This window comes from Drosophila melanogaster, chromosome 2L (genome assembly GCF_000001215.4).
Source record: "Drosophila melanogaster chromosome 2L".
NCBI lineage: Eukaryota > Metazoa > Arthropoda > Insecta > Diptera > Drosophilidae > Drosophila > Drosophila melanogaster.
This window is the reverse complement of record NT_033779.5, coordinates 19,719,179-19,742,777: the sequence shown is the minus strand read 5'-3', so window position 1 is coordinate 19,742,777 and position 23,599 is coordinate 19,719,179. Positions and strand designations below refer to the sequence as shown.

The 23,599-nt window shown below is 40.6% G+C and overlaps 4 protein-coding genes and 1 pseudogene across 16 annotated transcripts in view, besides 1 other annotated feature; 2 read left to right on the top strand and 3 right to left on the bottom strand.

Moving 5' to 3' along the window:
* Window positions 1-271: 271 nt before the first annotated feature.
* CR44906 lies at window positions 272-1,939 on the top strand (annotated as a pseudogene).
* Window positions 1,940-1,958: 19 nt separating this feature from the next.
* Window positions 1,959-5,367: a mobile genetic element.
* Window positions 5,368-5,689: 322 nt separating this feature from the next.
* Nf-YB (Nuclear factor Y-box B) lies at window positions 5,690-6,734 on the bottom strand. 2 transcript variants are annotated; one of them, NM_136153.4, is made up of 3 exons: window positions 6,570-6,734; window positions 6,198-6,505; window positions 5,690-6,144 (listed from the first exon to the last, which is right to left on the bottom strand). In NM_136153.4, the coding sequence occupies exons 1-3, from the start codon at window positions 6,640-6,642 to the stop codon at window positions 6,055-6,057; spliced, it is 471 nt and encodes a 156-aa protein (NP_609997.1). In that variant the 5' UTR covers window positions 6,643-6,734; the 3' UTR covers window positions 5,690-6,054. The 2 variants fall into 2 exon arrangements, with proteins under 2 accessions (NP_609997.1, NP_001286089.1); NM_001299160.1 differs by having other exon boundaries at window positions 5,822-6,144.
* A 63-nt stretch (window positions 6,735-6,797) lies between these two features.
* On the top strand, window positions 6,798-10,698 carry CG10462 (uncharacterized protein). Of its 6 annotated transcripts, none has more exons than NM_001259167.2 (8): window positions 6,798-7,011; window positions 7,145-7,266; window positions 7,557-7,778; window positions 7,837-8,308; window positions 8,369-9,139; window positions 9,188-9,615; window positions 9,709-10,033; window positions 10,102-10,698. In NM_001259167.2, the coding sequence occupies exons 1-8, from the start codon at window positions 6,942-6,944 to the stop codon at window positions 10,125-10,127; spliced, it is 2,436 nt and encodes an 811-aa protein (NP_001246096.1). In that variant the 5' UTR covers window positions 6,798-6,941; the 3' UTR covers window positions 10,128-10,698. The 6 variants fall into 6 exon arrangements, with proteins under 6 accessions (NP_001246096.1, NP_001260598.1, NP_609996.2 ...); NM_001273669.1 differs by having other exon boundaries at window positions 8,366-9,139; window positions 10,108-10,698; NM_136152.4 differs by having other exon boundaries at window positions 8,366-9,139.
* Window positions 10,699-10,708: 10 nt separating this feature from the next.
* Lar (Leukocyte-antigen-related-like) overlaps window positions 10,709-23,599 on the bottom strand; it is a 145,447-nt gene continuing 132,556 nt past the window's right edge. For 3 of the 7 annotated variants that reach the window (NM_001273667.1, NM_001273666.1, NM_001259165.1), the window contains 5 exons: window positions 16,744-16,883; window positions 13,306-16,647; window positions 13,129-13,239; window positions 12,753-13,058; window positions 11,217-12,684 (listed from right to left, as the gene is read on the bottom strand). In NM_001273667.1, coding sequence (NP_001260596.1) covers window positions 12,616-12,684; window positions 12,753-13,058; window positions 13,129-13,239; window positions 13,306-16,647; window positions 16,744-16,883 — 3,968 coding nt within the window. In that variant the 3' untranslated portion in view covers window positions 11,217-12,615. Of the gene's footprint in view, window positions 12,685-12,752; window positions 13,059-13,128; window positions 13,240-13,305; window positions 16,648-16,743; window positions 16,884-22,778; window positions 23,076-23,599 lie in introns of all 7 variants that reach the window. The other 4 variants (NM_165313.4, NM_001273665.1, NM_078880.3 and 1 more) reach the window with 4 other exon arrangements.
* CG46244 (uncharacterized protein) overlaps window positions 11,217-23,599 on the bottom strand; it is a 124,993-nt gene continuing 112,610 nt past the window's right edge. The window contains exons 14-18 of the mRNA NM_001316402.1: window positions 16,744-16,883; window positions 13,306-16,647; window positions 13,129-13,239; window positions 12,753-13,058; window positions 11,217-12,684 (exon numbers count right to left, since the gene is read on the bottom strand). The gene's annotated coding sequence lies outside the window, so the exon portion shown is untranslated. The remainder of the gene's footprint in view (window positions 12,685-12,752; window positions 13,059-13,128; window positions 13,240-13,305; window positions 16,648-16,743; window positions 16,884-23,599) is intronic.

The following is a 23,599-nucleotide window of genomic DNA, read 5'->3' as shown; positions in this document are numbered from 1 at the left end:
GTCTTTCCTATATAAACCTAAGCACTATCTAGCACTACATCCGACTCACTGGAATAGGAATGCTTATTCTGAACTTTCTATTGTTTGTTAACGATCCTGATTAAGAATATCTTATAGGGTCGAAAACGATGAATTTTACTTGTAAAATACTCTTCAACGAATGCACTCTACAAGTTAAGTGTATCAAAGAGTGCCTATTCGAAATTGGCGGGCATGTCATCGATAAAAGAAACCAATCGGAAAACGATCAAATAAACAGGATCTGATCTGGCCGGGCAGCCAGCTGCTTTTAATCTTATCGCAATTATATTAAGCATCCTCAAAGCGAAAACAAAACAAGAAGGTAACATTTGGAACTCTCTCAACAACTCAATACAACACCGACCTGTTGTATACCCACTTGTGTGCACCAGGAGAATAGTCAGTTCCGGTTCTTCCGTTTTCTGAGCTATGAGAATACTCTAATCCAGTGGTTAGTAAATACCCAGATGAAGCCAAGTCTGGTTAGCACGAGCTTTGCCTTATTCCAGTTTTACTTTGAACCCAAAGCTGTACAAGAAACTCAGCTTCTGAGGTCGGCGGTGCCAACATTGTTCCTCGGCAACGAGGAGTATTTGATTCCGAAATACATTGAGGAGGAGTATTTGATTCCGAAATACATTGAAATACATTTGGGAACACTACTGCTCTGTACTAAGTTGCTTTCGGAGCAAGGATGAAGGTGTCCTTCTATTTGAATACCCGGACGATTAGGAAATGCGCGGAAAATGGGTACACCGGTGCAGTCATAACCTAAAGCCAATCGAAAGCCAAAGATTCCGGTTGTGCCAGCCCCATTTTTCTATTGACTGCTTCCGCTTGTTTGTGAAATCAATGCCAACTAAAATGTTATTCCATTGCCTGGTGACAGGATGTGTGAAGGATACGGATGCTCCTTTCGGCTTTCATAAACTTTCAAAGGTCCCAGTGGAGCTAGATCCGTGGGCCAAAAACGTATTAATTCCCTATTCTGATCTCCTGCGAGACGATATTCGCGTTTGCCATCGAAACTTCGAGATCTACTGATTTACGAAGGACCTGAGACTCCAACCTGGATCGCTGCCCACATTACTCCTGGGCCACGGCCAAAAAGTCCAGTCTAATCCACCGAGTATTATTCGATCGGATAGTCTGAAGTTTGCATGTATTGTTCCCGGCTGTGGGCGCATTCGGCAAGCTGGTGACAATTCGTTTTCCTCCTTCCCAAAGTCCCAGCAACTGACCAGAAAATGGATACACAACATTGGATTAGAGGCCACCTACAGCAAAGTGCAGACAAGTACGATTTGCCATGACCACTTCGAGGAACAATGTTTTAGGATGTGCCGTGCAGTAAAACGAGTGGAGCCGAGTTGCATGCCAACCCTGAAACTTGGCCACCTCGATCGCGACCTTCACTTGTCCAACTTCAATTACCACAAAAAAAATTATTACAGGATTAGCATTAATAACTTCATTCTTGAATGGTGTTTTCTAAACTGTTTAAAGATGTATAGAACTTGTTACGTACTATGTGTGGATAATCTACGCAAAACCTGGCTGAGCCACACGATGCTGAGTCTTTGGCCTAAAAAGAAGTGAGTTTGATCTTTCGGATTCCGATTCAAGTGACGAGGAGTCTGAAGAGGAGCCGGAAGGAGAAGATCAGTCCTTGGAAGTTTTAGAACTGCACCCTGAACAAGTCGTGCCGTCAGAGCAGAAGAGGTACTGTACATATCGCTGCGCCGTTCGAGGGTGCAAGACCACCTTCGAGGACGTAATCAGAGCTTTTCGTCTACACAAACTTCTCGAAGATGAAGATTACACCAAGATGTGGCTACACAACACAAAAGTAAAAATGGCCAGATAAGACTGGCGCAGCTTTCGCATCTGCAGCCTCCACTTTGATGAGGATTGCTTTGTAGGCTCCAGGGTAAAAACAAAGACACTAGAATAACAAGATGCGTAACGGCCATACATTGGTTTGGCACTATGCAGCCACTTTTTTGGTGACGGCCAAAATTGCTCTCTTTCCGCTCGCTCGCGCTGAGAACGTAAGAAATCTAAAAATAGAATTTGCTTGCTTGTGTGAGTAAAAACAAGAGACGAGAACGCGTATATGTGTGCGTGTTGTGCTAGAAGACGATTTTCGGGCCGAAATCAATTCTGATCTAAGAAATGAATTTACATTGTACATATTAGGGTAGTTTTTTTGCCAATTTCGTAGCAATATGATAAAATAAAATAATTATAAAAAATTCGCGCCCTTGTTATTATAATTTTAAAATTTTAATTTAAATTTTAAAATTTTTTAATTTTAAAGCTTTTTAAATTCGTTTGTTAAAATCGCCGCTCGAATTAGCTACCGTTTACATATTTATATTTATGTTCATAATTATTTATGTGTAATATGTGTAATAATCGGTACCCGGGGAACACCACGGGGAGGCCATTACAATTGTAATGGGGTCTTATATTTACGTATATGACCTTCAAGTCGACTTGAAATATTTTAATGTTTAACATTAACATTTCCATATTCCCCAATTAAGTTATTTTTCTAACTATTGTTTTTTATTATATATTGCTCGATTTTTCAGTCGTCAGTTATTTAAATATTAATATTTAAATAAAATAATATTTATTTATGAGATAGAATGCTGAGCTTAGCTTGCTTTTTTTGTCTATCAGCTATCACAGTCCACTTACAATGCTTAAAAAGCAAAACTTTTATAAGTTTGTTTAAAAGATCTGTTCTATGTGCATAACATTCATTATTTTCATAAAACCATAATGAGAAGGCACTACTTTCATTTGTGCACTTAATGCATTGCTCAATAATACATTTTTTTATACACATTTGTTTTTTATTATTTTTAAAAATATTTTCGAAAGCTTTAATGTGTATTTTGCAAACATTAAAAAATAAATCAGATGGTGCCTTTAATTTCCCGAAGTCCGATTCTATTGAGTAGTTTTTCTCATGTATAAAAAGCTCTGATGGAGCTGTTAAATGCTCGGTTTCTTTTAAAATTACCGATCTGCATTTATCGCAACTGGATCCCTTAGCAATATATCCAACAAAATATCTACTGGAAGTTAATTCAATGGGTACATCATTGCACAAAGTTATCTATATTTTGGTCAAAGTACCTCTCATTGTCTTGCACGATTTTGGAAAATGATACAGAGTATTCTTGTTGCTGTATTTCTTTTTTTCAACGAAAGGCTGATATATTATCGAATCGAACTCTATTGGCAACATAACATCATCTGATTCGCAATTCGACTTTTGTGAAAATTTAAAAATGTGTAGAGATATGAGCTTGGCAATTATTATATTAAATTCGTTAACTGAAGGATTTCTGCAGTTACCACCTTTTGCTCGAACGCACGCAAATATATTTTCAAGGGCATCCTGGTTTAATCTACTAGTTAAAAAGAAAAAGTGGTCTGTGTGATCCTTAAAGAGATCTTCGAGGAGTCCAAATATAGCTTCAGTAGTTTGGATCAAGCCATCAACACAATATATTTTATTCCCGTGATATTTAACGCTCTTTAGGTATTCCTGCATTTCCTTTAGTTTGTTCCAAACTCCATTGTTAACTTGGAGCGCGAATTTCATGGGGTTTTTGTCAGTTAATACTCTGCTATTCAGGCAATCAAAGTAATCATTAACTTTTTGGACAAATGCAGCCGTAGAAGCTGCAACTTCGGAACTATTTCGATGTAATTGCTTGTTTTGGTTACAAGTCTTAATTGCCGCTGCAACAGTGTGGCTAAGTGTTTGAGTTGCCAAACATACGCGCATTAGATCAAATCTGGTTGGATTAACGTGACTCCTTGTTAATTTAGTCATTCTCGTTACTGATCCATGATCTAATTCGTAAACCTCTCGAATGACATCAAAGTCAACTAGTCCGTCAGGGGTTTCAAAATTAGCTCTTAGAAAATTATTCCTTACAGACTTGAAAAGATGCGGAATGTCATAAAACATATAATATTTTTTATTATTTAAGGTAAAGTAAGATTTCTCATTGGTGACTTTAAGTAATGAGGTACATTTTCTATTGTTACCTCCTTGATCGTACACAACACCCCTTACTTTGAACCCAATTGTTTCAGCAATAATAATATTTTTATAAATAAGACTTTTTAAGCAATCGCCTTTTATATTCGTTTCGGCCACAAAATAGTTTAATATAAATTTCCATTTTTTTTAAATACCCCGAACAACAAATACGCAAATATGGCTTAGGATTTTATTAGAGCGATCAAGTAAATGCTCTATTCCATCTATTATATCAACTGACACATTGTAAGTTAGGTTTTTTTTATCGCTACTTCATCACAAGCCAATATGCACTCTTTATCAGATGCATTCATTTCTTTTATAGATTCTTTAAGGGCTGAGTACAAACATTCGTTGTCTCCTGGCTGTAACTTTTTTATGCTGTTCCACTTTTGCAAAGATGATGGACTTGGAAAATTTAATTTCAGCGAGTCTCTTAAGAACGTATATGTCGAAGTGGACCTGTAATATATGCTCTGAGCAAACAATTTTTTTTTCCATCTTGTATTTGTGCCCTTTTTTCCTTAAAAAGCATTTTCGTTAATATTTTTTCATTTCCTGTTAAATTAATTTTATCTATTTCAGAATATATGTTTTTTTCGGTCTTAGATTCCAACCTAACTTATTTTTTTTTTAGGTTTGAGTTTTCTTTCCTCAGCATTTTAATTCTAAACTGTCTCTCTAATTTGTCTTTGTAAAATAAATAAAAATATGAAAACTGTTTATTGCAAAAGTCACATCAAAGACACTAGAATTATTCTAGTGTCTTTGTTTTGGTCATATCTTGAGGCACGAAGTGCGGACACAAGCACTCAACAATCATTGCCTTATTAATTTTTCACACGCCGCAAGCTGAATACTCTAATGACAAATATTCTAATATAAAGTAATTTTTGAAATTTATTTTGTTATGATATGTACATGGATTTGGCTATTTCTAATCTGTTTTCAAATAATAATAACGTTAAGGCAATGCAAACAAGAATTTTTCGCATGATGCCAATTGATCAAAAATAATATAGATTTAAAGTCTAAGAACTTCTACGGTGAAGGGCATATTTTGTCAAATTTACAATGCATGAGCATACGTGTGCACACATAAAGTTGTCTGTTATCACTGTATGCGTAGAAAAGAGCTGTTCGCTGTAGCGCTCTTCGCTCTCTCGCTCTCTAACAAAAATTCCAGAGAGCCTGGAGCCACCTCTAGAGCCACGGCAAAAAAATCGTGTGCCAAAAAATCGTATGGCGTTACGCATCTTGTTATTCTAGTGTCTTTGGTAAAAAGGTGGGCAGTGCCATCGCTTCGCTTGAGAAGGGCGCCCTTGGGATCGAAAACGCTCCACTCGTAATTTACGAAAGTGAGTGGATAGCCAAGAAGAGAAAGCCTCCGTCCCGGTTTCCTAGGGCAGTGAAGGATACCGGCTAGGATAATATAATTTTTAGCAGATTGCTTGTATTACTTTCTATTACTTATGTAAGTATGTGAATGTCGTTCCTTGTCAGCTACAGCTACGGAAAATGATCTACAATTAAGATAACTCGTAAAATGTTTTTAATATTTCACAATATTAGCCCTTACCAACAACAAATCTAGTTTTTATATTAATGTTTACTAAATAAACATATTTATTTTATATAAGAGTATCAGTAATTTGGCTTAATGGGCCCGCGATACATAAATTCATGTTTGCTACCAGTACCAAGACCTAAATATTGAATTTGACTATGTATCGGGAGAGTAAAAATGGATTTATGCATATAAAATCTGTGGTTACAATTAAAATAAAATCATATATCATATATACAAAATAAAAAATTAAATAATCAGAAAGAATAGTAATGATAATATTAACTTAAATAGTCAATCAAGGTGTACTGTTAGGATTAAACAAAACACTTTGAATTAGACAAATATTTCCTTAATGTCAAAAGAACCTTAACTAACAGGGTAAGTAAGAAAGGGGTTACTGTTTCCCCGCATCGTTTGCGGAGGACCCATCTTCGTTGTGCGGATAACTGGCGTCCAGAAAGAGATTACGATCCGATTTGTTCGACTGCAATGGGTTACTTGGTTATTAACTGCTGTGCATAGCGTAATCTCACTGACCTCTCGGTACTTTTGCAGGTAAATGGACAGTGGTTCCACGTAATTGTCGAATCCCAGATTGCTGAACGCCACCAGCAGGTCGTCCCCGTTGACTGTCTTGCGATTCTCCGCGACGCTACGTTCGATGGCCTCACTGCTAATGAAGGATATGAACTCGGAGACACACTCCTGGATGCACTCTCGTGCATCCTTGGCTATCTTGCCGTTCTGGGGCACCGGAACCTTCATGATCTTAATGATGTTGCAGATGGGCAGAAATCGGTCCTGTTCGCGTAGCATTATCCCTCCATCCTGTTTGTCCGAATCGTCTGCGGGGGTGAAAAATCAAAGTCAAGCAACAAAACACGCGGTTGTGGATGGTCTTTTGTTTACCGCCGGACGCCTCGTCCTCCTCCTTGACCAGCATGTCGTTCAGATACTGCTGCGAGTCCTCGCTATTGCTCATATCTTGGATTTTTAACAGATTTCTTCAACGGATTTGCTTTTGTTTACTTTCCCAAATTGCGAGGGCTATCGTCAATCGATAACCACCCCAAGTGGTGAAGGCTGACCGCTCCACCCGATAATTGCGCCACTTGATCTGGCAACGCCGCGCCTATCGATAGTCGTCTTCTGATCGCAGCGGTATACAGCGGTATTTATTGCGCTGCTGCTCTCTTCTTTATATTGATAGTTGTTGATCTGATATCCTCTGATCAGAACGGAATTCTCGCGAATTTGGCGCTGGCCAAGGGGGAAATTGACATGGAGGACATCAAGATCAAGATGGAGCCGCAGGACGAAGTGACGGACAGTTCAATCAGAATTCTGAGCGGTAAGCTTGCATGCTCTCCTCCCACATGCGTGTGTGTGAGTGCTGCTGGGCGCCGTAGTGTTGGTGTCTCTGCTATTCTATTACGCACTTTACCGTTAACTTTTAATTCTTTCTAAATTCGGCCAATTTATAGCATGTGATACGCTGAAAATTTTGGACGAGGGATCTCAAATGATAACAGTGCCGATCAGGGATCGTTTGCGTTCCGAGGACGAGCGCCTATTTATCGCCAGCCTGGAACTCGGCCACCAACAGGTAAAAAATATACATGTACATAACCTAAAAAAGCACAAGGGTCGCGTGGTAGCGTGGAGATTCCGTTACGGGATCTAAATATTAATCGAAAGGAAGACATAACTGTCATAAATCTAAACATATATATTAAACATTTTGTCATAATTTTACAAAGTATCATATTTAGGCTGCATAATAAATGTAAATATATGTAATCATAATTATCTATCTAAATTCAAGCTACATGTATATGTACGATTTTTGCTAACGCATTAATACAAAATTTAATCAGCTAATACTTACACCCCCAGATATTTGCGTCTGAATCGGAGGACAACCCAAATCCAAAACATTGCGATATTTGCCAGTACAAGTTTAAAAGCCAACAGGATATATCAAGTCACCGGGTTCATCACGAAATGAACCTACATTTTTGTCGCCTGGGCTGTGGTATCTGGCTGGACACGCTTGAAAAGATCCTTGAGCATGAATATCGCCAGCATTTCCAGCCAGGGCGTGTGTTGTGCTGTAGGGTGAGCTCATCTGCATTTAACTTTTATACACACATTGATTAAACAGTGAACGTTTTAGGTTTGCGATTTTATGGCCAATAGCGCGGACGATCTGGCCAGCCATATGCAAAAGCACATTTACGTATATCGCTTTGTTTGCTCCATTTGTCGTCGGCATTTTGAGTCCAAACAGAGCCTCAATCTGCATAGGAAGCAGAGCCAGGACTTTTGCAGCCTGCTGGATTTCAGAAAGGGGTCATCATCAAAGCCGGAACTTGTGGCAGTTAGTACGCCGGTACCTGAAGAGTCGAATTGCTATGTGCAAATAAAAGAAGAGCCACTTAACGCAGAGGAAGCAGACCGAATGCTATTGGAAGACAACCCTCCACTCAATGTAAAATTGGAACCACAGGACGAGGAAATGCCAGATGTGAGTAGGATTAAGGAGGAACAGTCAAATGGTAGCGTCTGGACAGCCATACATACTCCGTTGAGGAATAAACTGCGCCTGCCTGCTCTGGCCACTACCAAAAATCAGATGCACTTAAAACGTAAGTTCTTTGCAATTAATAACAAAAGTAGTTACATAATTATTACTACCTTCTCAGCAGGTGTTAAGCGAAATGGACTACTAACGTCTAATGTGGAATCTCTTAACAAGAAATCCAATCACTCAGTGATATCCGATGATGCGAATATTCCGATTTCCAACCAAGAACCTTCAAATTCCTCAATTGCAGCCAATATACTGAAAGTGTTACCTAGTAACTGCATGGTCATCAAGTTGCCTCCCAACACAAAAATTTTTAAGACGCCAGGTCAAGCTCCGGCTGCCCCTAAGGACTCTCCCACCGTAACTCTGAGTGGTACGGAGAATTCAACCAATTTCATAAAGATTCCGAAGACGATAAGTATAAGTACTGTCGGTTCCATGGGTAATCCTCATGCGTCTGCTAAGACTGTGCAACCAACCCAAACTCACAGTCGATCATCGTGCTTTCTTGTCGACTCGTTTAACAATTCCAAGAGCAGACCCGAATCCATGAAGATAATCAATGAATTTCGTAATCAAATTCGGTCCATAGAGAAGACATTGCCACTGCCGGGAACAGTGCTACAATCCTCGAAAGTAACGATGGATGAATCAACGTCGTCTCCCATGGATGCACCCAAACCCGTAGAACTGATGCTCAACCCGTCGGCTTTAATGGTGGCCAGGGAACTGGAGATCCAATACCCGCTATATCGATTTATGTGGACTTGTCCGCTATGCCAGCGAATGTTTGAGAAGCATTGCGCATTTCGTGCGCATCTGACTAACAAGCACGACTTAACCGATGAAAAGTGTAACGTCCTTAAAGTGGTTTTAATGCCTTCTAAAAGTAAGTAAACTAAAATTTTGAACGTGCTCGTTTTAATTGCCCTTGCAGTACTTTCACAGGACTCAGCAAATGCTGCAACTCAAAGAGTGCATGTGCCATTGAATCCACAAACGCCTGTGCCTCCTCCAGAACTACCCAATACTGTTAATTTGCCTTTATTGCTAAGTAAAACGTCTGCTCCATTAACAGGCCAGACATCAGCACTATCCAATGTGCCTGTTAACAAAGGTTTATCCCCGACAAGTATAAATATAGAAAAACCAAAGGTCTCCAAGAAGCCCAAAAAAAATCAGTCGTTCCAGTGCACCGAATGCTTAAAAGTGTTTACTACTTTTGGAGCCTTGCGCATTCACAAGTCCATACACACGGGGGAACTGCCTTACCAGTGCAGCTACTGTGACAAACGTTTCCGAACTCCTGGACAAGTGCGGGTACACCACCGTCGTCACACCGGAGAGAAACCATTTAAGTGCAAGGTGAGAAGGTATAAGAATTGAGCCTATGCTTACCTTAGCGAAATTAGACATTTGTTAATTGATTTATTGCAATTTTCTGTTTCCCCTTTGCAGATATGCTCGTTAGACTTTACTCACCGGGAAACTTTAATTTCCCATCTATCACGGCATATTGGGATGAAGCGGTATAAATGCTACGGATGCGATAAATACTTTGTAGTTGTCAGCGGCTTACGAGCTCATCGTCGTCTCCGGCCAGACACCTGTGGGAAGGTTAAGTTCACCGCTCGAGCCCATGGTCCCCGCGTGCGGGTCATCAGGGGAGAGGTGGTGTTCCAGTATCACCCAGAGCACAACGGCTACTTACGCAGTGAGGACCCGCTCAACATTTTGTCCCAACGTGATCAAACCAACTCAACCCCGCCAGAAACTGCAATAGGTAAGTCGTTATCAGTGAGTTGTTTATTTATTTTATGAAATATTGTCTTTTTTAAACTGGCTCATAAGATACAGGAAATGCGATTAGGAACTAGAAAGGAACATTGCAGGATGGTATTGAAAATTCGCTATAAAGTCTGGAGAGGTATTCCCACGGAATAGTGCAGGAAAGGGTCTGGCTACTCATTGTATTAAGATTCAAATGAATTAATTAATAATGGCAATTACTTTTGAAATACATTCTATTCAAATGTGGACGTGTATGTTGACCGTGAAGGAAGATGGCTATGTTTATTGTTAGCTTGAATACCAAACGAGACCATCATTGTAAGGAATATGGATATGGACGTGACAAAGTATTTGGCGGCACCACAGGGCTCACAGACTCATCATAGTTGGCTCGTAAAATCTTACTTGGAAAGCACTACCCCACCAGCCGATTGACCAGAGATTGCTCCCTCTGATTACAATTTTTCCTCATGATGGCTCATGGCTTGGCAGGCTTCTTCGTCTATGATGTATTCAAAAATGGATCTGTTAATGGATTCGTCAGAAAGACAAAAATAAAAAAAAAACAAAAGTAGTGGCTAGCGATAAAGAAAATACTTTGTAATGATGTAAAAGTATAAAATAAACTACCATCAAATACCTTTTGAAGGGTAAATTAAAGGCTCTAAACGGTTTTTATTTTCGTCTTTTATTATTTTTCATCATTCAGTTTGCAGTTTTTTGAAAATGATATATTATTTGCATGGTATTTTTAAACATAATATGACATTCTTACCCATACTTTAATGCGAAATACATACGCTCTTCTGTTTGCTTGATTAGTATAATCATTATATTGTTTGCTTGTTTGTGTATCGTATGACCTTTAAAATTGTTTTATCTTTCTATTTCGTAAAACATACAAAACAATTAATTATCTTAACAAAACTTGACAAGCCGGCAGATTGTGTAATATACAATATAATCGTACATTTCAATTTATGTATATGTTACGTGTAATACGATTGCAACTCTCTGCGGGGGTACCATTATCTAGACATCTATTTTTGCTAGCGCTATAGTTTAATTTAGTATCTCTCGGTTTATTCCAAATACGCCCAGCCGTCCAACATCGTCTCAAAATTTACTACTTCCTAACACTTCCGATCCAATTGGCAGGGGCAACATGCTAGAGTAGTTATAACAAATACCTTTATTTCGTATAAATATTTAGTTTACATATGACTATGGTTGTTTAACATGTGTTTCAGCTAATAATTTAGTGTTTGCTTTTAAGCATTTGCTTGCTAACTCTTTATATATTTATGTATAGTTACGAGGCCGAATTCAAACGTTTTGCAAAACAGCTTATCAGTTATATACATTATTATGTACCTTAAGAACTATTGCCAATGTCTCGATTTTATGTTTATGTTTATTTATAACCGCGTGTGTCGCTCTATTTTATGGTAAAAATTATATGCTACAGTACATATCTACAGTTATCATTCTAATCTGTTCGCTCGGTTATTCTCTATGTCTTCATACACCTTAGGTACAATAACTTTTCATAGCTTTTCAATCTAAATTACACATACATAAGTGGCTAGCTCGGGTATCGACTGTGGTATATACAGGAATGTACTAGGGAACTGAATAGAAGTCGAGGGAATGAGGTTGAAGTTAAAATAGCTGCTTGGCTGGAAGTTGCGTATGTGATCTATCATAATGGTCTTTGAAATTTGAACTGTCTGTTAGCTACCAAGACATCGATCAGTCCATAAGGTTCGTCATCTTTTGCGGGGAGATCAAAACGTAAGTTGTGTTTGAAAACTAATTTTAGAATCTAGCTGCCTTATAAAATATGCGCTATGCAAGACTTTTGACTAATTGCACGGACCGTTTATACTGGTTTCCATTAACCAAGGCATGAAAACTGATTAACATAGCAGTGTTTGATTGATTGTATTATATATTATAATAGCGTCTGGAGTTTGCGCCAAATCGCCAGAAGTTTTCGATTTACTTAAAATGGCTTCTACTTTCGACCCTTTGCTTCCGTTCGAGATTCGATTTAGGCGGTAAGACTAATAGCTACCAAGTCCTTAGTTCAAATATGTATCGGTTTCCAGTGGCGCCCCTCATTCATGGTCACTCCGGCGGCAGTACCACGAACAACAACAAGTTGATTGACATCCTTCTCCATTAGCGAGCAAATCTTGATGCACATACTCGTACATAGAAGTGCATGTGGGTTGATATATAAGGTTTTGATAATTAAACGTGTAACAGTCTTCTTTAGTTTACATTATCAATAAAATAGAACGCAATATATAAGATCGAGTCCCCCAAAGAATCGTAATGGTAACATAACCTGCGGGCGGGGGTGCGCTTATCAACTAAACATATCCACGTATATAAGTATAGGTGTATTAAGTAAGTGTGGGCAGTAGCTGGCTATAATACTTTAGAGTTATGATATCCGTGTATATCGTAAATGCGTATTATGCGTAGAGTTCGAAATAAGTATGCAACGAACGCAGGGTCGATGAGATTTTAGCTCTGTGGACCTGGCAATCCCATTGAGAAATGCACTCAGTTTGTATAATTGTCGAATGAGCCCAAGTACTCCAGTGCAGCGCGATAGCAGAAGTGGTATTGATCCTATGGGAGTTAAAAAAGTGAATGAATCCACTTTCCTTCATCGGTTTAGAAGCCAGTGCAATACCCACCTCGGTTTGTACCATAGCCGGACGCTGGGATCGCAGTATGCGCACTGTCTGGAAGACGTCCAGTACTCCCTCGTACTGCATTCGTTCCAGAACGATGCTCAGAGTGATAAAGACACCCGAACGTCCCACGCCCGCCGAACAGTGCACGGTAATGGGTCCATCCTGGCCAAACTGCTCCTTGGTCTTGTGCACCTGTCCGATGAAGTCGATGAAGCCCTCGCCCGACTTGGGCACACCCTGCTCCGGCCAATCGATGAACTGGAACTGGCGGACGGTGCGCGATGAGCCATCTCGGGCATCCGTGACCTAGTTTCATTGAGGTAAATTAAATTAGTTTCATGTTGTAAGCCAATCAAGTCAAGTGAATGGTGCTCACCTTAAATTCACGCAGCTTATACTGCGGCATGTTGTACTCAGCAATGGGATCCACGACATAATACTGATAGCGTACGGATCGCTCATGAGGCCAGTACTGGAAGCACTTTTCCTGTGGGAATGTATTGGTTAATGGATATGAATAATCACTGTATTATGGTGCAAGGGGGGAGCTTACCCTTCCCATTTCCTTGAGCTTGGTCAGCATGACCACAATGGTGGAGTTGTGCTCCCAGAGCATGCGCCAAAAGTCCTCAGCGGCATCCTGGACAGGACCCTGTGCGGCGATGTATGCGGAACGGTAACGATAGCCGTCGATGAAGCTGGCGTTGACATAGTCGCTTCCCTCGATTCCATGGATGGGGGTCAGGTAGACGCGACTTGACTCGTACGGCAGAATGTGGACCAGGCGATTCTTGTGCTTGTTGCACGGCAGATTGGCCGTTACGAACTTGGACGAGTCCATCTTGACGTTAGACAGCTTCTTGAACTCCACCTCCATGCCCGAGATGGTCTCGCCGGGCTCCGTGATCAATAGTTTCTGTAGGTGGGTGTGTAGATTGCGAGCCGGCACCTCCGTCACCCCACAGATGATGGCCTCCAGGATGGCGTCATGAATGAAGATGTACTGATCCTCCGTCTGCACCATGTAGTTCCGTTGCGCCCGTAAACAAGTAACATGCCCATAGATGTCGATAATCTTCTCGTGCTTCATTCGTTCCAACATTGAATCGATTACGATATAACAGCCAGTGCGACCAACTCCCGCAGAGCAGTGAACAATCACGGGTCCGGATTCCGGTGGCGTGAGGGCGCGACACCGGCGCAAGAACTGAAGGAAGGGCGCCGGATGATCGGGCACTCCATGATCTGGCCAGGCTGTGAACTGCAGCTGCTTGATCTCACGCCGATCGTTAAAGCCCTGCCGGCACAACTGGAAGGTGCGGATGCTGTAGGTGGCCAGTTCCTGTGTCTCCGTGATGGTAACAAAGATCTGACCATAGGTTTCCGTTCCGCGAGTGGGCCAATACTGATCGCACTTTATGCGCGTTCGTTCCTCCAATCGCGTCATCATCACAATGGTTGCCGTCTTCAGTTCCCAACACATGCGCCAGAAGTCGACAAAGGTCTCCTGCAACGGACCTTGGGTCGCCACGTAGGCATTGTGCTTCCGATAGCCGTCACAGTAATTGGCATTGATGTAATCTGATCCAACCACACCCTCCACCGCTGGCAACTGGACGCGTGAATGATCGTAGGCGGTAACATTTGCATAGCGATTCTTAGACTTGTTATGCTCCAGATTGGAGTTGTCCCAGGTGAACTGTTGGCCCGGCTCAATGCTTTCGTATTCCTGCGAAAACTTCTGATTGTCATTGGACTTGAGTCGTTCGATGTGGTTGGCAAACTCGGATATCGGTATGGGCGGATGGGAGATCATGCCGGGTGTCTGGAAGTTCAAGCGCCTCATGTCCACGGGATCGCTGGGCGTAGGTCCGGCTCCCAGGTCGGCGGCCATCAGTGGCCTTGTGACAGCTGCCTGATCCGGAGTCTTGCACGGCTGGCGACGACGCTTAACCACACAGAGAACGATCAGGGCGGTGGACACAATGAATGTGGACACCATCAGGGGCAGCACCACCCACAGAATCTCCGGTTCGTCCTTGTTGCGGTTCACCGACACTTCCGGCTCCGCGGGCCAATTGGGATCGGGTCGGTGGGGCCGCTCACCTGGCGGAGCTTCCCTCATGTCCAGCGATAGGAACTCAGAGAAGGGACTGGAGGTGTAGAGGTGCTTCTGTGGCGTATCCACAACCGCTCGCACAAAGATGCGGTAGCGCTTCTCTCGCTCCAATTTGCGATTTGTAAAGTTATGATAATCATCGCCAGATCCCAGGTGGAATGTGAACGGAATGGAACGCTGCGGGAACTTGGCTGCAATGTACGGTGCATTCGGACGCTCTGGCTTATTCCTGCCCGGCAAGAGATCATCGGTAAGGAACTGATCGGGTATCTTGTGCAGATTGGACTTGTCCTCCGGGACCACCACCAAATAATAGTGCGATATGGGTCCATATTCCTCCGAAGCCTGAGGCAGTATCACCAGAATTTCCTCGCCATTAACAACGCCGTAGAAATCCGGCTTCACCATTGGCTGAGGTGCAGCCATTTGCGTTGTGACCGTAATCTTTGTGGGCGGCCGGTAGGAATAATCCGAGGGAATGGCACTCACATTCACATTGTACGTGGTAAACGGACTGAGTTCGTTGATAGTGTGGGTCTTCACATAGTGCTTAAGGATAATCTCTCGCTTGGGAACGATCTGGGTCTGGGAGAATCCCTGCGAGTCCACAAACACCTTCATGGCATCGAAGCTGATCTTGTAGTTTACCGGGGTTAGGCGAATGGGTGGCGACCAACTCAAGGTCATCGAATGGGTGCTGACATCGTGAGCGCGAAGATTTAAGGGCACATCCTCCGGCTTGATGCGTACTGTAACCTTTTCACTAAGACGTCCCAATCCGTTCTTGAACCTCGCCGCAATGGCCACGGCATATTGGGCAAACTTCTCGAGATTAACAAGATCAGCGGATTCCGTAAGTCCAACGGTTTTCGTTTGCCAATCGTCCAGATCCTCGACAGCTGTCATGGTGTAAAAGATCTTGTAGCCCAGCAACTTGCCACGACTTGTTACCGGTTCCCACCAAATCTCCGCAGTTTGCTCCGATGTTGCCTCTGCCTGCAGGGACATAGGTGCTCGACCCATGTCACGTTCTGTCTCCACGATTAACTTGTCGCTGAAGGGACCAGCTCCCTGCTTCGTATAAGCCCTCACCCGGAAGATATACTCGGTGTTCTCCTCCAGATTTGTGAACACCGCCTTCCGGAGAGTCATATTTCGCTCGGATCCCAGGCCATGATCGATTTTCTTGTGAAACTGAACATCATAGCGGGTGATTATGCCATTCCGGTGCTCCCTAGTTGGTGGATCCCAGGTCACGCACAGTACATCCGGAGTTTGGAAGCGAATGGTAATGTTAGAAGGCGGTCCACCGGGTGTTCCCTCGGGTGTCTGAAATATTTTCACCGTCTCTTGCCCGATACCAATATGATTGCTGCCCGCCACACGAAATTCGTACTCAACTCCGCGTTCCAAGTTATCAAACCGTTTCTTGGTCATCTGCGGTCCTGACAGCATCTCCTCCTTCAGTGCTTGGTCCTTGACGCCCCATCGAAGTCGATAGCCACGCAATTCGCCATAGGTCTGCGCCGGTCGCTCCCATTCTAGTTCGATGGACACGATCGGTTCCCGCTCCATGATCTTCAGACTCACCGTTGGTCGAACTGGTACTCCGCCAGGAGTTTTCACCACAATCGCAGCACTCCGGTCACCATCTCCTTTACGAGTTAGTGCCGCCACCTGAATGGAGTACTTTGTATCCGGCTGCAAGCCAGTCACATTGAACTCCAGCGTGTCTACCACATCAAACTTGAAGGGTTCGTTCAAAAAGCCCTTGCCCTGAATCAAAATAAACAAATTTAAATAGTAAGGATGTAGAAATTGCAATTGCTCTCTTAAATAGCCAAAAAAAAAAAAAAACTCTTTAAAACTCACCTCATCTCGCAGCTCCTGGGCGTGTATATGATACCCACGGATGATGCCATTGCGATCCTTTTCGAGAGGCGGCTTCCAGCTGACATGGATCGAAGTGGAGTTCAAAGGTGTGGCCTTCACATCTTGCGGATCGCCGGGCACTAGAGGCGACGACGAGAAAAATGACGATTAGATGGGAATACTCACAGTGGTGAAAACAACTTGAAATATAAACATTAAAGATAGCTTAACTTATGCCAATTTATTGGCTAGGCTGCTTAACCACTAACTTACTTAACATTGTAATACATGGTTTTCGTTTTTTGTAGACAGAAAGAAAACTAAGGCAACTATTACTAAGAGATTAGACCCTAGGAGTAAATACATATCCAAGATATATGTTGGAAGTACAGAGCCAGAACAAACCTAGTTCCAAGTCAATGCCATCACCACAACACAGACAAAAACAGAGTTAAAATAAATTAGGAGTGGGAACTGGAGGAACCAAACAACCAAAGTGCTGCTTAGGTACTAAATAGTTTGCAAATGGAAGGGGTTGCTCAATTGGTGCTCACAGTTTATAGGGGGTGCAGATTATACCTTGATATATTATTAATATTTTTATTATATAGACCATTACTTAGGAGTATGGTGTCAAAAATGGTACACAAAAATATGGGCTATCGGAAACACTTGGATTTCGATGTCCAACTCGTCTCACTTAGCAAAAACAAACATGTAAGCATTCAAAAATTTGTTACTCGGTTGTGTGCAAAAAACATACAGTGGAAAATCAAAAAATAGTATATATATATTTTTTATACACGTGTGCTGCTTTCTTTTTTTTTTTTAAGGAGCATCAAAAATCCTTGCCGACCTTTTAAATGGTTTGGTAAGATTTATCAAAAGACGTTGAAATAGAGAAACATATCAAAAAACAAAAGAGATGTGATTCTTTTAGTCATCGGTCGAATGATTTTGGACCAATTCAAAAATATATTTGCGGGAAAAAGAGTATAGGTATAGAAATAGAGATGTATTGTATAGTATAAATAGTTTTGCTATAGGGCATTCTTAAACGTAATACATAGTCAACCATTAAATATACTCACTCTTTTTCTCTAAATAGTTTTAAAATGTTTTATATGTATTATATATATAAACCACCATCCATTAAAGGTTGCGTTCAAAAATCAAATTTCGCAATAATTTCGTATTCACATCAAAAAGTTTCAAAAAGATTTTGGTTTATGATTTTTGTATTTAGTTTTTTGTTTTTTCCATTTTGATTTGCATTCAAAAAAAGGTGCACGAAACAGAGCAATTGGTGCAAGGTGCGAGTGGCCAAGCAAAGTTATTTGGTTTTTTTTTATAGTATGTGAAAAAAGATATAAAATATAGGTATTTAGTTTACAGTATACAGTTCCAAAAAGGGTAACTAGTGCACAAAAATAGTTTGAAATCCGGAAAAGGAAGGGTGAACAACTGAAGAGGGAAAACATGATACAAAATCTACATATTTGTTGGCACACCGTTTTGATACTGTACAGTGTCTTTATTGTGACTTTTAAAAACTTTTCTCCATTTACTTATGTGGTAGTTTGTAGTTTCAAAAGCAGCCAATTATTAATCGGTTAACTTAACTTACCTTAGTTGGATTTAAGATAATACATGATTAATATATATAGTTTAAGACTACCTTAAGATACATGTTACTATTAATAAGTAATACTTTGATCTCACAATTGTTAATAAGAAGTTAATGTTTCTTGCATAACTTTAAGCTTAATGACGCGCGTTAATCTGAAGTGTAAAGATGGAGTTGCGCTGCAATGAATATGTTTTACAATTTCCTACATACACTATTCGTTATTTGGACAATAATTCCCTGCCCGGCGGTTCCTTGCCCTCAACCATTGCATTTGGGTTCATTAAAAATGTTAAATAAATGCATAATACAAATTATTCAAATGCAACTGGCGGAGCAAAAAGTTAAATTATGCTTCATTAGTGTCCTGCAGCCGCCTGCCAGGCAGCTTGTCTGCTTAACTTTCCCATTTTCCAGCAGAAAGCCGGTGAAAGGGGAAGGGGTCAAATGCCGTGGCGTTGTCTCATTTTTTGTCATTTCACATCCATTCACTCCAGGTGAGATGCCCGCACACACACACACACATATAGAGCCCACCCACAGTCCACAGTGCACTAAAAATATAAAATAATTTAAAAAAAATGCTACCGTAGAAGTGTTCTCTATTTTGTATTTCACTCCCCGTGCTCCTTTCCGTGCTGAATGCAACAAACGAAGCAAGGAGCGCGTGCTAAGCTTCCAATGCTCGAGGTGCTCATTTTTTTTTTTAACATTTTCCTTCTATGTATATATGGTATGGTAGGTGTTCGGTATGGTTTATTTATTTTTTGTATTTCTTATTTTTGGGACCATACGTGTGTGTGGGCAGGACGAGTGCGAGAGTGTCTGTGTGCACAAAGGAGGACGCGGCACACGTGGCGGAATGAAAAGCAAGTGCCCAGCTTTAGACAGGTGGAATGCATTCGCATTTGCATTTGCATTTGTGCTGTGGCACCTAACAAGCGCATCACATCATAACGAAATACGCTGCCGACATACGAAACACAAAAATTAGTGAAGAAGGACCAGTCGAGGGCTATAGTCGCGAGTAACGACTATTGAATACCCCGCATTGTGTTACAAGCCAAAAGCGGACACTTGAAAAACTGATGATGTGGAATTTCGTAGAAAATTATAGAAAGACTTTCTAATAGACCCCGAGATGTACAAATCATAAAATTGCCAAAGGATCTGTTAGATCTTTATGACGTATGTTATATGGTTGAAAATTAGGTTCCAATCCCCCCAGCATATACATATATATCCAAGATCTGATAATGAACGACATAGCTTTTGGCAAGTACAACATGCTCTCACAATACAGGGTATCCAAATGAGTACAAGAACATGATAAAAACGAGAAATGCAGTGCCATGTACACTGAACAGCAGTACTACCAGTACTACCATGTGCTGACCCTTTAATGCCGGCCCAGATGCTTCTACTGCAGCTTATGAGCCGCCGGCTACAAGTGCGAAAGCAGGAAACGGAAGGGAGTCGAGTTCGGTTTGAGATATGTGGTCGTTTGCCCCTGGATATGCCAAATTGAGTACAATTAAAACGAAATTCAAGTCAGTCACAGATAGCTCGATGGCGTTGCGGTGCTTTGGTGCTGCTCTTGCTGCTGCTGGGTTCGTGCACAGTGAGAAAATGTGACTGGATGGGCTCAGTACTTCAACTTTAAAAAGACGAATGCAATATTGCGTAGCCGACATGTGGGCCGCGTAGTGTCATCACCACTCACAGTAATCGATTGTGAAATGGTTATATATCTATAACATCTAACATCTAAATCCAGTGATATTTTCTTTCTGTGCGCCCTGCAAGTGATTTCTGTGAAAAACATCCACTTATTTACATAAGTGTCATTCCAGCTCGCATTGTGTGTGCCTGTGCATATGGTGCGGTGCTATCGGTGCTGCAGACTTAAGACTAGGCTTATTATAACATCTAGAGTGAGCTAAAATATAGAAGTGTGTGACACCGAAAGAGAGAGCGTGAGACGTACACTAAGGTGCTTAGCAATAAGTACGTTTAATTTACAGTGCTTAGCCAAATCAAAATGAAGTGAAGGACCGACCAACCCACACTCAGATGGTGTTGAGCTCTTAAAACACACAAATTGAGTAGGTACTTTATAAAGAAAACTGGTTGCTGTCGAACAGGCAAGTTAACAGCTAACAAGCAAATGAAGGTTTACATAGTATGTATATAAGGTTGTTCAAATCAGAATGGATTTTATTGCAAGAGTAAGAACAAAAGTGGTATATAATGGGATTTGAACAAAGCTACATTTATTGAATGAATGGGACTTGTTTTTGGGTCCAATACCACTGATGTTCAACTTGAACAAATTAAGCATTAAAGTTATGGAACCAAAAAACTTCTCGATCGGACAAAAAATGTTGGGGGACAGGTGGCAACGATGAAAATTGCAAATATGCAAATGTGTTAACTGTGCAAACATGCAGGTGATTGCAAATAAAACTTAATAAAGTGGGTCAACAACACAAAATATATAAAATTATGTGCGTAAATAAAAAGTTCGGTTAATTTTGTGCAGAAATCAATTTAAGGATTTGCCATTTGCTGTGCTGGATTCGCTATTTGCATAGCAGTAACAAAAAACAAAACCCATTTAAAAACGTGCGACATTTGCGGGGCTTTTGGGGCATTGGAGGCATTTGGGGCATTTGGGGCATTCGTGGCAGGATGGGATAGGATGGGGATATGGTGATATGGGTATGTGTGGAGCGTGGAGCTTCACTGGTGACAAAGTGCAAAAACCGTGTGCCAAAAACCAAACAGATAGGGGTAGAGCTCAAAATTATAGTACACCGAGCTTTTGTAAACGTTATTAAATATGTATGCACTTATGTAAATATCACACATGTATGTAGATGTACTGGCAAAGGTGTGTTTGCAGGTGAGCGTGAACTGCGAAAAAATAAAAATAATAAATAAATAGAGCGAAACATTTTGCGCTATTTGCGCTGAGTAAACATTGAAAATAAAAAGTGAAATATGTGCGGGAAATTTATTGGGCTCAAAAAGGGGGTTATTATGGCCAGAGCCTAAGTTTAGGTACGTGTGTTGTGTTTACATTTATAATTGCATACATTTAATTATGCAAATAAATAAATTAAATATTTAATGCAAACAACCTAAAATCAAATTTGTGTATTTGGTTTTGGGCATTAGGTTCGTGTCGTTCGGGTTGCGCTTACAAAAACTATATGAAAATGCCAAAAATACAAAAAGATTACATGGAGTTCATGGCGATTTTTGGTGCTATACAAATTACCACAAACAATTGATGCATTCATTATATTCAAAAATAGTTATTTATAAAATTCGATTCGTTAGTTATATTAAGAGATATAGTATGTATCTTGGTTTTGTGCATTTCTCGAGACGATTGCGAGTCAAGAAGTGAAAGGAACAAAATGATGTTTGCTTGCATATAGTACACAATACATAGGAGTTCTTCTAAAAAGAGATATTTCTTTTTCGTAAGAGATTTTGTGCAAAAAAGTAGTCAAAAATTGCGCCAAAAAATATGCAATTTCATAGTGCCAATAAGATAATTTTGTAGATTTTTAAAATTTCATTTTTTAACATACAAACGAATTCTCACAAATGAAAACGTACGAAAGATTGTAAAATATCATAAATATATAAACTTAATTAAGGACAAGGTTTGGATGGTAAAACACTGTGAATATGTTGCACTCAACATTACGAATCTATGTATATCCAATGGATCCCAAGCGATCATAATTATATCTTTGCAGTTTGGGGACGAAATCAGAGCAGATGGCAAAGAGTTGGACTTGCGATTATAGATCGAAAATGCTGAAGGGCGTCGAGTTAATTAAATATAAATAAAAACTGCAGATTTATATTGCATTTCGATTTTATGATTGATCAACAAGTCAGCTTCGGACAGACTTTGGAAATAATGAAATTATATATACTTGGGTCTAGACTACAAATCAAAAGATTAGCCGCTTCAAAATCTTTAGGTACAGCTAATTGGTAATTGATAAAAAGGGTTCAATTGGGTTGATAAAAATATATATATATTTATATATATAGATATCTGCACATATATATAACAGATAACGCTCCATAGTGTTCAGCCGCTCCTGTGATGAATGCTCCCGATATCAAAATTCAAAAATTGTACAAAGTTCGATTAGTTTCAGGTTGATACTTTTCAGGGGATGATATAATGGATACAATGGTAACGAGATAAGAAAATAGCAAAAACATAACTTACGATAAGTGTAAAACTAAGAAGTAGGACAAAAACTTAAGCATAATTGGTAATAGGTAAACTGAAGGGGGAATATGATAACTAATCGAAACGAAACAAAAGTTTACGATAGGACTTACGCTTAGGTAAGATCGTTATGGGCATACATACCATCCTCTTGGGTGCGCAAAATGATGGGATGCGACCGCGGCCCATCCCCGACGGAGGTGCCGGCCAGCACCCAGATCTTGTACTCTGTCCAGCGCTTCAGCTCGTCCAGTACAATGCTGGTCATATTGAGGGTCATGGTGGTGGCCTCGTCGTCTTCGCGACCCACCTCCACGAAGAACACCTTATAGTATATGATCCGGCCGTTCGATCGCTCGACGGGCGGAGGCAGCCAGCTGAGGGATATGGTCGTCGAGCTGGTGGCTATGGCGGTGATATTTCGAGGCGGAGCACCTGGTACTAATTACATAGATGGGAACGGAACGTATTTGTGTGTGCATTGATTTGATTGGGTTTATTGGTTTGGTTTGGTTTGGTTTCATTGATGTTGTTGATGCATAGCCAAGGTTTGGATATGAGAGTTGGTTGTCATAGCGTTCAGCAATTAGCGCAGAGAATACGAAAGATATGTATTTTGTCAAACCAAAATAAAAGGGGTAACATGAAACGAAAAAGCCGTAAAGCGAAATAATATTAAATCATATGGTATAACATGGTTTATATAGGCATAAAAATATCAAAACATAAATTCGAATATCAAGACAGATTTTCCAATGGTTTATGCAAATAATGTTGACTCCTTTTGCGTTCGTCAAAAATTTGTGCATATTTTTTGGTAACGACTTTTTGAGCTGAAAATTTCCCAAACTATCTACTACGCAGATCCGTGGCATGCATAACTTCGAAAACTATAAATAAATAAACGTTAACTAAACACACAGGCAACAACATCTACATACACACAAAAGACATACATTTGCATA

What these genes read in the sequence shown, in the direction of transcription:
- CG10462 (NM_136152.4), top strand. Translation starts at nt 6,942, where the DNA reads ATGGAGGACATCAAGATCAAGATGGAGCCGCAGGACGAAGTGACGGAC. An exon ending in TTCAATCAGAATTCTGAGCG is followed by an intron (nt 7,012 to 7,144) that starts GTAAGCTTGCAT and finishes GCCAATTTATAG; the next exon opens with CATGTGATACGCTGAAAATT. An exon ending in AAATCAGATGCACTTAAAAC is followed by an intron (nt 8,309 to 8,365) that starts GTAAGTTCTTTG and finishes CTACCTTCTCAG; the next exon opens with CAGGTGTTAAGCGAAATGGA.
- Nf-YB (NM_136153.4), bottom strand. Translation starts at nt 6,642, where the DNA reads ATGAGCAATAGCGAGGACTCGCAGCAGTATCTGAACGACATGCTGGTC. An exon ending in GGAGGACGAGGCGTCCGGCG is followed by an intron (nt 6,506 to 6,569) that starts GTAAACAAAAGA and finishes TCACCCCCGCAG; the next exon opens with ACGATTCGGACAAACAGGAT. An exon ending in ACCTGCAAAAGTACCGAGAG is followed by an intron (nt 6,145 to 6,197) that starts GTCAGTGAGATT and finishes AACCCATTGCAG; the next exon opens with TCGAACAAATCGGATCGTAA.